The 14,695-nt window shown below is 41.6% G+C and overlaps 1 protein-coding gene across 1 annotated transcript in view; it reads right to left on the minus strand.

The window, feature by feature from the left end:
* Positions 1 to 10,485, minus strand: part of Eloc (elongin C) — a gene marked incomplete in the record, with an annotated part of 11,722 nt that extends 1,237 nt beyond the window's left edge. The window contains 4 exon segments of the mRNA XM_008848896.2: positions 1 to 498; positions 1,462 to 1,605; positions 1,924 to 1,975; positions 10,337 to 10,485. Coding sequence (XP_008847118.1) covers positions 308 to 498; positions 1,462 to 1,605; positions 1,924 to 1,927 — 339 coding nt within the window.
* Between the last annotated feature and the right edge of the window lie 4,210 nt (positions 10,486 to 14,695).

The following is a 14,695-nucleotide window of genomic DNA, read 5'->3' on the forward strand; positions in this document are numbered from 1 at the left end:
TTTATGCTTACATTTAGGTATTTGGTATATCATTGTTATAACTTTACAAGTCATATCCAAAGGATAAAGCAAAACCACCTACAAATCAGCATATTTATTTCAGCTTGTGAAAACGTCCTTAATTTGTTGATGTAGCAAACAGATTTCAACTTTGATTGCTATGCAAAAGAACAGAAGATAATCTGCTCTGCAATTAACTTTATAGTTCAATTGCATACAGGCAACATGCTATATATGAAAAAATTACTAACTGAACTACAGGTATTAAATACTGAAAAAATTAACAGTTTATTATAATTTATTTTATTTAACAATCTAGGAAGTTCGCAGCCATCAGTAGTTCCAGTGCAATTTCAGGTGCAATCGGAAATTCAGGAATCTCAGTGGAGCTGTTAGTGTAGCGGACCTTGTAGGTGAAATACATGCACACTTTTGAGAGCACATGTGATGGTATCTCTCTGAAATTGACCTCATTGGTTTCGTTTTCAGCAAACTGACCTGTAATACAAAAGGGTTATGTATATTATAAGCTGTTCAGTAAATCTTCCCTCCATTCCTAAGTGGAATTTTTTTCCATACGTTTTTATTGATTTTTTTGTGCATTTAAAAAAATATAAGATCCTGGGCCGGGCGTGGTGGCTCACGCCTTTAATCTCAGCACTTGGGAGGCAGAGGCAGGAGGATCTCTGTGAGTTCAAGGCCAGCCTGGTCTACATAGTGAGTTCCAGGGAGACCCTGTCTCAAAAAGACAAAAAAAAAAAAAGCTCTTAACCATATTTAGATTCTCTCCCCTATTTCCATTCCACACACTCAAAATCAGGATTTCATTCTGTAGTCATGGTGGCTTAGAACTCAGATCTGCTTGCCTCTGAGTGCTAGGCATTGAACCCACAGCCTCATGCATGTTCTGTACCACTGAGCTACAACCCTAATTTAGAATCTTTGTGTTTTATTGCCCACTTTATAGACAAGGTCCAATTTTACCTTTGTAATTTTTTTTATAAATAAGCTTAGTTTTAAAAAGAAAAAAAGGTATTTTGCTTTTTTTATTTTATTTTTTTAATTTCTCCCTGTTGCCCCAGCTGTCCTGGAACTCACTATGTAGACCAGGATAGCCTCAAACTCACAAAGACCTGCCTGCCTCTGCCTCCCAAGTGCTGGGATCAAAGGCATGCGCCACCATGCCCAGGTGCTTTTCTTTTTTGAGACAGGGTTCCCCTGTAGCCCCAGCTGGCCTGGAACTTACTATGTGTAGACCAGTCTGGCCTTCTGCCTCTACCTCCCAAGTGCTGGCACTAAAGGAAAAAGCTGTTTTTCAAGACTGGACTGGAAAAAGTAGGGATTGTTCTGTGTGACAGCTTGGGAAAAATTTTTTTCATTATGTAGTACAGTGTGGAACTGGAAACTTTGGCTCTCCTGCCAAACATTAAAACAGAGGAAGGAAAAAGTAACTCTACCTACCTGGTCCACTCAGCATGGCTTTTATTGTCCCTGAAGTTAGCGCATGTTCTCTTTTTACAATGAATTCGTGCCCATCAGAAGATATTAATTTGACATACATGGCATCAGGGCCTTCACAGCCACCGTAGGTTTTCTCTTCTCCATCTGAAATGAAGTAGGAAAATGATTTTGAACCACAGAATGCATTAAAAATAAACAGGTTAGGTAGGGGATACAGCGCAGGGAAAGCATGTGTGAGGCCTTGGATTTGCTTTGGCTACATCTGCCACTGCCATCATGCTGGCTTCAGCTACAGATTTCTGCTCAAGATAAATGTTTAATAATTTGAATCTACCCACAAAGAAATAAGACAAATTTGAAGGGTAGTCCAGCTTAGTTCTCAAAAATATATGATGGAAGACTTTCTCTCCACTCCTAAACCAGCGTCTACTAGGTGAAACATGAAATTACCCCATAACTTACCCATTGTGTTCTTGTAAGTCTTCTTTGATCCCACAGGAACTTTAGTAGTTTCCTGAAAATGTAACAATACTATATTAAGATTAATGCTGCACCTGACATTTCCCATGCATTATTATTATGTTCTTGGTACTAATAATTTAAGGACTTTCTCCCTCCTTATAGATTTCCCCCCCCACACCCCCACACACTGTGCTGCGCTAAGGGGGAGGTTGTAAAAAGTGATACCTCAAGATTAACAGTCCTATAGAAAAGTATGGACCACTAAAAATGCATACATAAACCAAAAACAAACTCCGAACGAAAAACTAAAAGCAACAAATCAAATAAAGAAGGCTGCGCTGAGCTTTTCTACAGCCCTAGGGGTCCTGTTGTCATCTGAGATCTCACTGGCCTTTTCCCCAGGCTTGTGTCAGCCTCTAGCTAGTTTAAGCTAATTAGAACATTCAGGATGCAGAGCTTTTATGTGCATGGAAAAGAACATGAACTGACCAATGACATCAAGTAGCTCCCATGAAAATAGGAGAGTAATGAGGCCAGACTACACAGTGAGTTCCAGGCCAGCTGGGGCCACAGGAAACCCTGTCTCAAAAAGTCAAAAAAAAAAAAAGTCAAAAAAAAAAAAAGGAAAAAATTAAAGCATGTGCACATGGTAATTTTACTCTTCTATCCCTTCTGCAAAATTTGGGAAATCTTAAAATTACAAAAGGATTCCTTAAAAGGCATTGTTTTCAGTAATTTGTACTATTTCTAATACGAGATAAAGGAGAGAAAAAGGGCAACATCGGCACAACAATCTGCAGGCCTAAATACTGGTGCACACTATAGTAACTGCTTTATAGGCAGTATCTTACTTAAAAATCATTTCTACTTTAGAAATGAAGAACACAAGGCTTCTAAGCTTAAGGTCTAGCATTAGGATTTAAAGCTTGCTGGGTTTGACTTTACAGCCTGTATTCTCTCATTCAACTCGGCTGTGAAGAAAAAAAACACTGACTCCAAGTTTCTATTTGTCTTCAAAATTCTTGAGGGTTCTCCAAAAATTTGAGACTAGTACTGTCATTTTATAATCTGCTCTGCAATTAACTTTATAGTTCAATTGCATACAGGCAACATGCTATATATGAAAAAATTACTAACTGAACTACAGGTATTAAATACTGAAAAAATTAACAGTTTATTATAATTTATTTTATTTAACAATCTAGGAAGTTCGCAGCCATCAGTAGTTCCAGTGCAATTTCAGGTGCAATCGGAAATTCAGGAATCTCAGTGGAGCTGTTAGTGTAGCGGACCTTGTACAAGAATTTTAAGCATCAACTTTCCTCTCTGGATAATCTCCACAGCAAAATATCTAAGATGTTTGTCTAAGCAACCATGCTAAGTCACATCTTAGAAGCCCTTTGGGGAACAATGGTTTCTCTACAGACTTACTATAGAAAACCAAGGCCAGCATTTAAAGGCGACCCACCAGAGAAGGAGCAAATCAACATTAAGGTGAAATATCACTACATGTGTAACTCATATCAAGAAACCCAAATTTAAAGAAAAGTCTCCGTTTGAACATTTGAACATTTTATTCCATGACTAGCTGAAGTCTGGGAACCAAAATAAACAGGTGGAAGTCAGGCATCAGAAAGCAACCTTTGTTTTGTGAACAAAGTTACTATCAGGAACAATGGCTTGAGATGCCATGTGATTTTAGAGTATTGTGTATAAACGTTGTTTCTTGTATCTCTTTGTTTTTGGTCTCAAGCAGAAAACCTAGGTGAGCCTAAGACTTGCACAGAAATCAGCTTTGAATCTAGTATCCCTGAACCCTCAAGAGATTCATTAAAGGCTAGGGGAGCAGCAGTACATGCCTTGGGGTTTCTGGCAGGAGGGCTATATGGTAAATTTGAGGTCTCCATGAGCTACACAGGGAAGACTGCTTCAAAAAAATTAAAATAGTTCTTCCTCAAAATAGCAAAAAACCAGGCTGGGCATTCAGGAGGCAGAGATCTCTGTGAGTTGGAGGCCAGTCTGTTCTACATAGTTCCAGGGCAGCTGGGGCTACAGCTTGTATCTCACCATTTTTCTAGAACATTTTTTTTTGGGGGGGGTGTCTTTTTTAGAGACAGGGTCTCCCTGTAGACCAGGCTGGCCTTGAACTCAGAGCCATCCACCTGCCGCTGCTCCCCAAAGCATGCAGCACCATGCCTGGTTCAGACACACTTTTTAATTGATTTTTTTCAAAAGACTAAACTAAGCAGTTCTTGGTTGGAACAATGGTCAGCTGGATAATACATTTGTAACGCTATTTAAGAATGTGAAAAAGCCAGGCATGGTGGCCCACACCTTTAGTTCCAGCCTGGGAAGCAGAGGCAGGTGAATCTCTGTGAGTTCCAGGCCAGCCTGGTCTACATAGTGAGCTCCAAGTCAGCTGGAGCTTCAGGGAGGCTGTCTCAAAAAAAAAAAAGACAAAAAATAAGTAAATAAATAAGAATGTGATTAATTTGAAACACAGAGTAAATTACTTAACTAAAAACAATCTAATGCTAAGGCCTACACTAAGAGACAAGAGACTTTTTGGCCACTGAATACAAATGGCCAGAAGTGGTACCCAACTCCATCATGCAGTAAGACCGCAATGTATTCTGCCTCAGATGCAGTTAACCTGCAGTTGGAATATTTTTCAGGAAATGCTGAACTTGTATCTGGTCAATACAATTTCTTCTTTCATGTATGTGAGTCTTCTGCCTGCGTGTATGTATGGGCACTACATGTATGCACCTGGGGGTAATGGGGTTGGGTAGAAGAGGTCAGATCCCCTGCAACTGAATTGCAGATAACTGTGAGCCTCCATGTGGATGCTGGGAACTGAACCTGGGTCCTCTGCAGGAGCAAGTGCTCTTAACTGCTGCTGAGCCATCTCTTCAGACCCCCACCAACACAATTCTTTACAATATTCTTAGTTAATTCTCACAGTTTTAGCCAAAGCTGGGTGTGGTGGTGCACACCTGAAATTCTAGCACTCAGGAGCCTGAGGCAGGAGAACCTTAGGTTTGAGGCCAGGCTGGGGTTGGCCAGGCTGGGGTTGGCTACATAGAAAGATCTTTCCTGCCTCAAAACATCCCACATTCCTCCCTTTTTAACCCCCACAATGGGAAATTTGTTTTCTCTGCTGTTGCCTTGTAGGTATCTTTTAAAGAAATATCCTCCCCAACTTGTTTCTGCCCATTTTCAATGTCCACCAAAACATCTGCACACTGAGGATATGGCTTTTTTTTGCCTAGTGAGGCCCTGAAAACAAACAAACCTGCACAAAACCAAAATATATCATAAAGAAAAAGGACAACCATAAACTAGGAAAAAGCATTCACAAGGCATACCTGAAAATTATTTGTCTGGTTAAAAGCCACTGATAATCAGTAACAAAGCCCCAAACTACTGAATTAAAACGGATCCTCACATTAAAGTGTTCAAGGAGAAAGGATCAGGAGCCAAGGTCATCATCTGTTACACAGGGATTTAGGAGAACCTGGGCAACAGGAGACACTATCTCAAAACAAAAACAAAACTCAGAGACCTGGGGATTAGCTCAGTGGTATAGCATGTGCTTAGAATGCCCAAAGGCCCTGTGTTCAATCCCCAGACTCACACCTATACATAAATTCAGTCTTGGTGGGTGTGGCAGTGTACACCTGTAATCCTAGCACTTGGGGGCTGAGGCAGTAGGACTGCCAGGTGATAACCCAGTCAAGACTGAAACAAAACCAAACTACCATTACCAATAACAAAAATACTCAATAAAAGTAACTCAAATTTTCTAGATAAGCTGATGTTAGCAAAAAGGGGAGGAAAGTAACTGTCCCAAAAGAAAGTAAATCAGTGGTGGTTACAAATCTTTAAGAGAAAATGTGCTAAAATTAACAGACAGCTTTTGATCTGGTTCTTGATTGATGGAGGTATTTTTTTTTTTTACCAAACTGGAAGGAGACGGTGATCTAGACAAAGCAATCAATGACCCCAGTCAGACAGTTTCAGATGTACACAGTAGCTTAGTGTTGTTGAAAACCAGTTTAGAAATTCATTTATCCCACAAATACTACACTGAGGATTAGTGTGTCAAGTGCTGTCCTAGGTACTGGAGACACAGACAAATTTAACAGACTTTAACTTCCTGGGAAGAATGGTAGCAACAAAGTCTAGCTTGGTGGGGCATAACTTAAAGTCCAGCTCTTAGAAGGCTGTGTCAGTAGGATTACCAAGAATTCAAGATCAGTCAAGGCTACTAAATGAGTTATCAGGCCATCCAGAACTATAGAGACAGACACTGTCTCATAAAAAACAAACAAACAAACAAACAAAAAACCCCAAACAAAAAACAAAAACCCCAAACAAAAAAACCAACAAAATAAACTGGGTGCACTTCTTTAATCCCAGCACTGGGTAGGCAGAGGTAAGATGATCTCTGTGAGCTCCAGGCCAGCCTGATCTACATGAGGACCCTGTCTCAAAACAAAAACACAACCCAGGTGAGATGGATCAAATTCTATAGGGAAAAAAATAAAGCAGGGTAAGGTAGACAGAGAATGAGAAGGGGAGAGGTGGTTATTCAGGATGGTGAAGAGGCCTCACTGACACTTGAGAGAAACCTGAAGGGAGTGAGTCATGGATATCTGAGGCAAGAGCAAGACCAGTTTGTCAGGTGGTCAGAGATGGGAGTGAAGGAGAGAGTAGGACAAGGTCAGAGAGTCTAGGGAATAATGGGGCCTTATCAAATAGAATAGTGAATGACAAGCTGAGGCATGGCTAGAACACATGGTGTTTCTTGTACATGCTGGGCAAGCCCTCTACCATTAAGCCTCACCCTCAGCCAAGACAAGAGCTTCAATGCTTAGGAAAAGTCTGGGGTAGGCACAGAATCTTTTGCTATACCATCCTGCTTCATCTCCTTTTCTATCATTCCTGAAGATGTGATTTCAGCCTTACACATAATGTACTTTTGCATTTGGCTTTAGAATGCACACCTCACCCTCCCCCCAAACCAGTTCTCTGTCACTAGGAGGAAGTTACCTATGCTTTCTGGCCTAGTTTCTTCAACTGTAAAAATATACCATTTCTGGGAGCTGTTCTTGCAGAAGACCCAGTTTCGAATACCAGTACCCACATGGCAGCTAACAACTGTCTGTAACTCCAGTTCCAGGGGATCCAACACTCTTCTGTCTTCCAAGGGCATTGCACGACACGTGTGCACTTACCTACATGTAGGCAATACATGCATACACAAAAAAATGATAAATAAAATTTATTTTTTAAAAAATAAAGCTTTTCCAAGAGTAGTTTGGTGGGTTGAAGAGGTGGCTCAAACAAAGGTTAACAGTATGTATTGCTCTTGCAGAGGACCTGAATTTGGTTCCCAGCACACATGCCCATAATTCCAGGTCCAGGGGATCTGATGTTCTCTGGCCTCTGCAGGTACCTGCACTCATGTGCATATACCCAGAGTCACAGATAAATTAAAAAAAAAAAAAAAATCTTACAAAAAACTTAGAATGGTGTCTAGAACACTGTAAAGTAAACACATTAAAATGCTGCTATGATTCTATTTTCAAATTCAAAGTTTGATCAAATATGTGGAGAAGCAAGAACCTACCATGTGCAAGTACAGATGGCGGTCAAGGTAAGTCTGTAGACAAAATAAAACTCTACTGTACTGTGCTGCACTATTCTCACACTACACTGTACTACAGGGCAGCAATCTTTCTGTAAAGGGTCATAGGATATTTACTTGGTTGTCAGTATTATGTAGTCCTGGCACGTAATTATGTAGACTAGGCTGGCCTCAAAACTCAGATCTACCTACCTACACCTCCCAAGTGCATTAATGTGCCCCTATGCCTAGCTCCTTTCTTTGGATTTTTAAAAAAGGATTGAATATCTTTGTGTGTGTGTCTTTATGTGTGTGAGTTTCATGTCTATCTTTTAGGTTTGGGAAGAATAGGATGTTGGCTATCATGGAGTCACAGGTGGTCAGCCACCATGACTGGGAATTAAACACTGGTCCTCTGAACTGCTAAGCCCTTTCCTTGTTCAACTATTTTAAAAAATGTAAAATCTGGGCTGGGAATTTGGCTGTGTCTTGACTAGAATACACAAGGCTCTGAGTTTAATTCCCAACACCACAGGGTAATTACACAACCAACAATTCCTAATTCAAGTAGGTTCTTAAACTGTAGTCCCTTCCTTCTACAGGCTAATGAATTAGTACCAAAAACCCTTGAATCCGAATATATAGTTTGGGACATAGCTTCAGTTTGGAGTAAGAGGAACAAGAAGCTCCAAGGCTTTTTATCAGATTTTTCCAAGGGGTCCCTGACGATGAATGAAAAAACAAAAACAAACCTTACAATCAATTTTAGTAGCTACCTTAGCAGATATACAAGCTTAGGGTGCTCAGACAACTTGTGGCCAAGACTAACAACCCGAGTTTCATCCCTGGTACCTATATGATAGGAGTGAACAGACTCCAGAAAGTTTTCCTCTGATCTCCACAAGAATACTATGGGATCCCTCCCCAATGAAAAATAAAATAAAAAAGAAACCTATTTAGACCCAAGCTCATTTCCATATCTGAATTTCTATTCTGTTAGGCATTCCATCTTGAGACCCAGATTAAGTGACAGGAATTCTGATTGTTCCCCAATAAAGGAAATTAATTACACTGTGTCTAAAAGCCCAGTCTAGCCTATTTTATGATTCAATCAGCCTGAAATCATATCCCTTATACCTCCTGTAATTTATAATTCAACTCCCCACTTTTAATAAGCAATAATAAACATTCAATACGGAATTTATGGGCTCCAGAGTACAGTGTGCTCCCAGGGTCTGTCTGGTTCACCCTTAAAAATCATAGGATCTCCCTTTTAGACAGCATTTTCAAATTCCTTTATTTCAGTTCATGAAAAGTATGGGACGTTGCTAGTATTTCTAACAGTTTCTGTACATAAGACAATCTAAACCCGGATGAGTGAAGCAGGAGAATTGCAAATTGAAGGCCTATCTGCCTAAGTTACATAGCCAGTCAAAGACCAGCCCAGGCAACCTAATCTTATCTCAAGATATGAGAGTGAGCAGGATGTGGTGGCACACTCCTTTAATCCCAGCCTCTACCTCCTCAATTTCTAGGATTAAAGGTGTGGGCCATCAATGCCTGCTGATGTATTTTTGGCTGGTAATTATAAGATACTAAACCAACATTTTTGTGTGCTCCTGAATATCCAACCTAATGCCCTCTTGCACATTAGGCAAGCACTCTCCATCAAGTTATAGTCCTAGCCTGGCAGTAATTAGAGAACTGTCCTATTTAAAATGAGGAGCCATTTATAAATTAAATAGGGGGCTGGGGATACAGTGTAGTGGCACTCAGAATACAGGGCGGTTGAGGCCCAGGGTTAATCCCAGCACATTAAAAAAATAAAAAGGGGCTGGGAGTGGTGCTGCAGGCGTTTAAATCTCAGCACTAGGGAGATAGGCTTGTGGATCTCTGAGTTCCAGGCTAGCCAGGGCTACACAGTCAGAGCCTGTCTTTTTGAACTGGAGTGGACAAGGACAGGAAGGAATCCCAAATCACCACTACCAATAAAGAAATATCCATGACAGGAACTACAGCCTTTTCCTTACTGAATCCCCAGAATGCTTACTCCACTGTGAACCAGAAAACGTGAATCATAATGGAAACGAGACCAGATATTTATCATTTTAAATCATTTTACAGAAAACAGCAACTAGGAGATTAAAAAGCAAATTTAGCAGTTTGAAAACGAAGTTTTAAAACTAAAGATTTAAGTTGCTTTCTACACTGCTTTAAATGACACGAACTCCACACTCATCTAAAGATATTTCAGCTCCTTAAGGGAAACTAAGGGGCAGTGTACTTATACCACTTTCAGACAAAACTGGGAGGCGGATGCAGGAATGTCCCGGGCTATCCTAACAGAGATCACCGAAGTTGCCCAGAAGGTAAACTTTTGGGGCTCCAGCAGCTGAAAGGAGCGAGGGCCCTCTCTTGAGAGTAGGGACTAATTTCCTTGAATTTGAGCGGACATGAGAAAGGCAAAAAAGAAAAAACGACAGGGCTGCCATGCTCCTAACTCCACCCTCCCCGCGCCCCACTCGGAGAAGGCCCAGGCTGGCCAGCAGCCTCGGGTCCTGCCAGCGCTCTCCAAGCCCACCAAGCCGCGCCAGGAAAGGTCCCACCAACCTCCCTCCTCTCCCCTCCCCCCAAACCAGAAACTGGGCAGGCCGGAGAGCTGAGGAGCTTCCGTTCCTTCCCCGCCCAGATGGGAAGGGGTGAATCAGGGGGATGGCGAACGCGCCTTCCAAGGTATCCGCGCAAACCCGCCGCCCTGTTTCCCTCCGGCCCGACACTTACAAGCCAGTCCTGCAGCCACCGCAGCCGTATCCCCGTGTACCGCCACAGCCCCTATTCAGGGCCGCCCCCCCACCCCCAGCTGCCTACCCCCGCGGGTTCCGGGGCACTGGAAGGAATTACTTCCGTCGGTCACAGCCGCTTTCTGCACCGCGCGGGAGACCTGGTGAGGCGGGAACACAGCCAGTGACCCACTCCATTCAGGAGGAAGTACGTAGGATCGCCTCCCTTTCTCATCCCAAGTACAGGCCGATTTAAGAGCAGGTACTACCAACTCTCAACCAATGAGATGCTAAGGCCTTCTGGATTCCCAGCATGCACCGCTGTCCGGATTTAATTTCTAAGAGATGAGACAGCAGTGCATTCTGTGATGTGTAGTTTCTGAAGTTTTTGCTTGAGTTTGCGCAGACACAGCGCGCTGCATCTCGGGATTTGTAGTTTCCCGTGCTCCGAATCGAATTTTGGTGAATTTAAGGAGTATCCCTGCGTCTCCTTTCGAGCTAACCCGGAAATGGGAGATTACAAAGGGAAACCTGAGACATGGAAATGCAGTTTTTGTGCTAAATAAGGTTGTACCCTTGAGGAAGTGGCATCTGACCTTTCTGAGAAGTTGTAATACACACTGATGAGCATCTCTTTAGCTCGCTGTGTGTGCTTGCCTCATTTCCTCTCTTCCCAGTTTAGGTCAGTGTTTACTGAAAATATGCCACGCCCACACACTCTTCTCTCTTCCCTGACGCCTGCCACCATAGCTCAAAATCTGGGTCCGGCCATCTAGTTCCTCACCCACCCACCCCACACCCCATATTTTCACCCTATTTCCGCATCACAGTTCAGCCTATCCTTTTCACCCGCTTTCCTGTGGTTACCCAGGGACCTTTCCTGGAAAAAAAATAGCTCAATAAATTCACCCTCTTCCGTTTTTGTGGAGTGAGCTTGAAGAGAACGTAGACTGAAGATACTTGTAGTTACTCAACTAGTCACTATTGTTTAACAAAGTCCACAAAAGAAAGTAGATATGGACAATCTGGAATTTGTGGAACTAATAACGTTTTCCAAAAAGGCTTTGTTTTTTTCCTGAATTTTATTTTTGTTTGTTTGTTTGTTTTTTGAGACAGGGTATCACTATGTAGCCCTAGTTGGCTTGGAATTCACTATGTAGACCAGGCTGGCCTTGATCTCACAGAGATCCGCCTGACTCCCGGGTGCTGGGATTAAAGGCGTACACCATCGGGTCCAGCCTATTGAATTTTATTTTGTTTTTGAAACAGTCTCCCTGTTGTCCCAGCTGGACTGGAACTGGCAGGTTAGACTAGGATGGCCTTGAGATCTGCCTGCCTTTTTCTCCTGAGTGCTTAATGGCTGCTCCTCCTCGCATGGCCCAACCTATTGAATTTTTGAAGACAGGGTAACCCTGGTAGCTAACAAAGTACTTTGTAGCCCACACTGTCCTTCTACTCCAAAATCCACCGCCCTGCACCACTTTCCCTTCTTTTCGTTTTTTTTCTGTTGTTGTTGTTGTTGGTTTTTTTTTTTTTTTTTTTTTTTTTTTTTTTTTTTTTTTTTGTTTGGTTTTTTTTTTTTGTTTGTTTTTTTTTTTTGTCTTTTTGAGACAGGGTTTTCCTGTAGCCCCAGCTGTCCTGGAACTCGTTATGTAGACCAGACTAGGCTTGAACTCACAGAGATCCGCCTTGCCTCTGCCTCCCAAGTTCTGGGATTAAAGGCATGTGCCACCACGCCAGCCTCGTTTTGATTTTTAAACAATGTTTTCCTATGTAGTCCTAAACTGTCCTCCAGCTCCACTTTGCAGTCCTTGTGCTCCAACCCCTGACTGCTGAAATTACTGGTGTGTGCCTCAGTGGGTGGGTGGCTCAGAAAGGCTGTTCTAGCTGACTTCACAGGTAGAAGGTACACTTTTTTTTTTTTTTTGAGACAGGGTCTCCCTGCAGCCACAAATGGCTTGGAACTTGCTATGAAGACCAGGCTGGCCTGGGTCTCACAGAAATCCACCAGCCTCTGCCTCCCAAGTGCTGGAATTAAAGGCATGGGCCACCATGCTCAACTTGGAAGGTATACTTTTAAAAGATTGATTGCAAAAATGGAACATGTGGCCCTGAATTAATTTTTCAAAGACTTTGCAGAAGTAATGACTTTTGGTTGTATTGATAGCTTAAAATAGTTTGATGGGGAAGAGAGGCATTGGGTTACAGAAGAGATGAAGCTGAGGGAAAATCTGAACAACCCTAGGCAGTAAGGGTGGGGCCCACTAGCCGTAGGGAATCAGGACTCCCCCTGATTGGTTTATTTCTCAGGCTGGGTGGAAGATGCAACCGTAGGGCATGTGGACTCTACTGTTGTAGCCCAAAATATGCTTTAAAAAAAAGACCAATTCCCACTGAATGACACATAAAATGTCATAGGGCAGGGAAACTGGGCAGTATCACTCCCTTGTAGCTGCTCCAACTCTCAAGAGTTCCTTTTCACTTTTCTTTAATAAACCATTTAGAATGGTTTTTGTTTTTAAATATTTTATTTTATTTTTTGCTGGTACTATGCTGTATTTATTTTTTTAATAAATAATTTATTGAGAATTTCATACATGCATTGATCAAATCCATGCCCATTCCCTTCAATTCAACTCCTTCCATATCTCCCCATCAGTTTTTTCCGATAACTTCATATACTCTTTCTTCTTTGATTGATTTATTTTGTGGGGCTTTTGGCTACTCTAACATTACCCCCTCTGAAGAGGTAACCCTAAAATCTTTTAAGGATTAGGTACAAGCTCCCAAATACTTTCGACATTTTTGGCCTTTGGAACAGAGTATGTTGCTAAGAGGCCCAAGGACATTTTGACTTTTAGCCAAGAAACTGGCTATTTTTCTTTGGGGTCTTTTTCCCCTAACTGCCTAGCCAATTCCTACCTCCTATTCTTATTATACCATCCTCTGAAGAGGTTATCCAAATTGCCAATAGGGCTTTGTCCAGTGCTGATTTTGAGCTTTATTGCATTGTAGTCCAACAAAATGCATAGAATTATGTCAATTTTTTTGTATTTGTTGAGGTTTGTTTTGTGGCCCATTATGTGGTCAATTTTTGAAAAAGTTCCATGGGGTGTGGAGTAGAAAGTGTTTTCTTTGGTGCTTGGGTGGGCTATTCAAAAGATATCTGTTAGGTCCATTTGATGTATGGTATCATTTAATTCAGACGTCTCTCTGTTTATTCTTTGTCCAGTTGACCTGTCTAATGGAAACAGTGGGGTATTGAAGTCCTCTACTATTACTGAGTTGGGGTTAATCTGTGTCTTAAAGTCCTATAGTGTTAGCTAAGCATGGTGGCACATGCCTTTAATCCCAGCATTCGGGAGGCGGAGGCAGGTGGATCTCTGTCAGTTCAAGGCCAGCCTGGTCTACACAGTGAGTTCCAGGACAGCTGGGGCTACAAGGAGACACTGTCTCAAAAAGACCAAAAAAAAAAAAAAAAGTCCTATAGTGTTGTTTTTATGAATTTGGGTGCACCAGAGTATGGTGCATATATGTTAAGGATTGTAATATCTTCTTGATTAACTGTTCCTTTGATCAGAATGAAGTGACCCTCCTTAACTCTTCTGATTAGTTTTACTTTGAAGTCTTTATCAGGTATTAGAATTGCAACCCCTGCTTGTTTCTTAGTGCCATTTGCTTGGAATATTCTTTTCCATCATTTTACCTTAAGGTAGTACCTGTCCTTGAAGGTGAGATGGGTTTCTTGCAGACAGGAAAGAGATGGATTCTGTTTTCTAATACAATTAATCCATTCGCTTAGCCTGTGTCTTTTGACTGGGGCATTCAGCCCATTGATATTTAAGGTTATTATTGAAAGGTATGTATTGGTTGCCATCATTTTGATTGCTGTTTGTGTTCTCTAATTTTGTTTTTCCTCGATATACCTTTTATTTATTTTCTTTTGTTGCCCCTGGCATAGTTGTTTCTTTCTCTGCTCTCTGTATTGCTTCAAGTGTTCTTTGAAGGGCTGGTTTTGTGAACATGTATTCTTTCAGGCTATTCATATCATGAAAGATTTTTCATTCCCCCTCAACTATCATAGGCATATTTGCTAGGTAAAGTATTCTGGACTGGCATCTATTGTCATGTAGAACTGGAAATACCTTGGTCCAGGCTATTCTGGCTTTCATAGCTTGCACTGATAAGTCAGCTGTAATTCTATGGGCTTTTTCTTTATATGTGACATTTCTCTTTTACTGCTTTCAGTATTCTCTCTTTGTTCTGTACATTTAGTGTTTTTGCTATGATATGCCTTGGAGAGTTTCTTTTCTGGTCCTGTCTATTTGATGTTCTCTGTGCTTCCGGTATATGTATGGGG

This window comes from Nannospalax galili, unplaced genomic scaffold, assembly GCF_000622305.1.
Source record: "Nannospalax galili isolate Female #2095 unplaced genomic scaffold, S.galili_v1.0 scaffold102, whole genome shotgun sequence".
NCBI classification, from domain to species: domain Eukaryota; kingdom Metazoa; phylum Chordata; class Mammalia; order Rodentia; family Spalacidae; genus Nannospalax; species Nannospalax galili.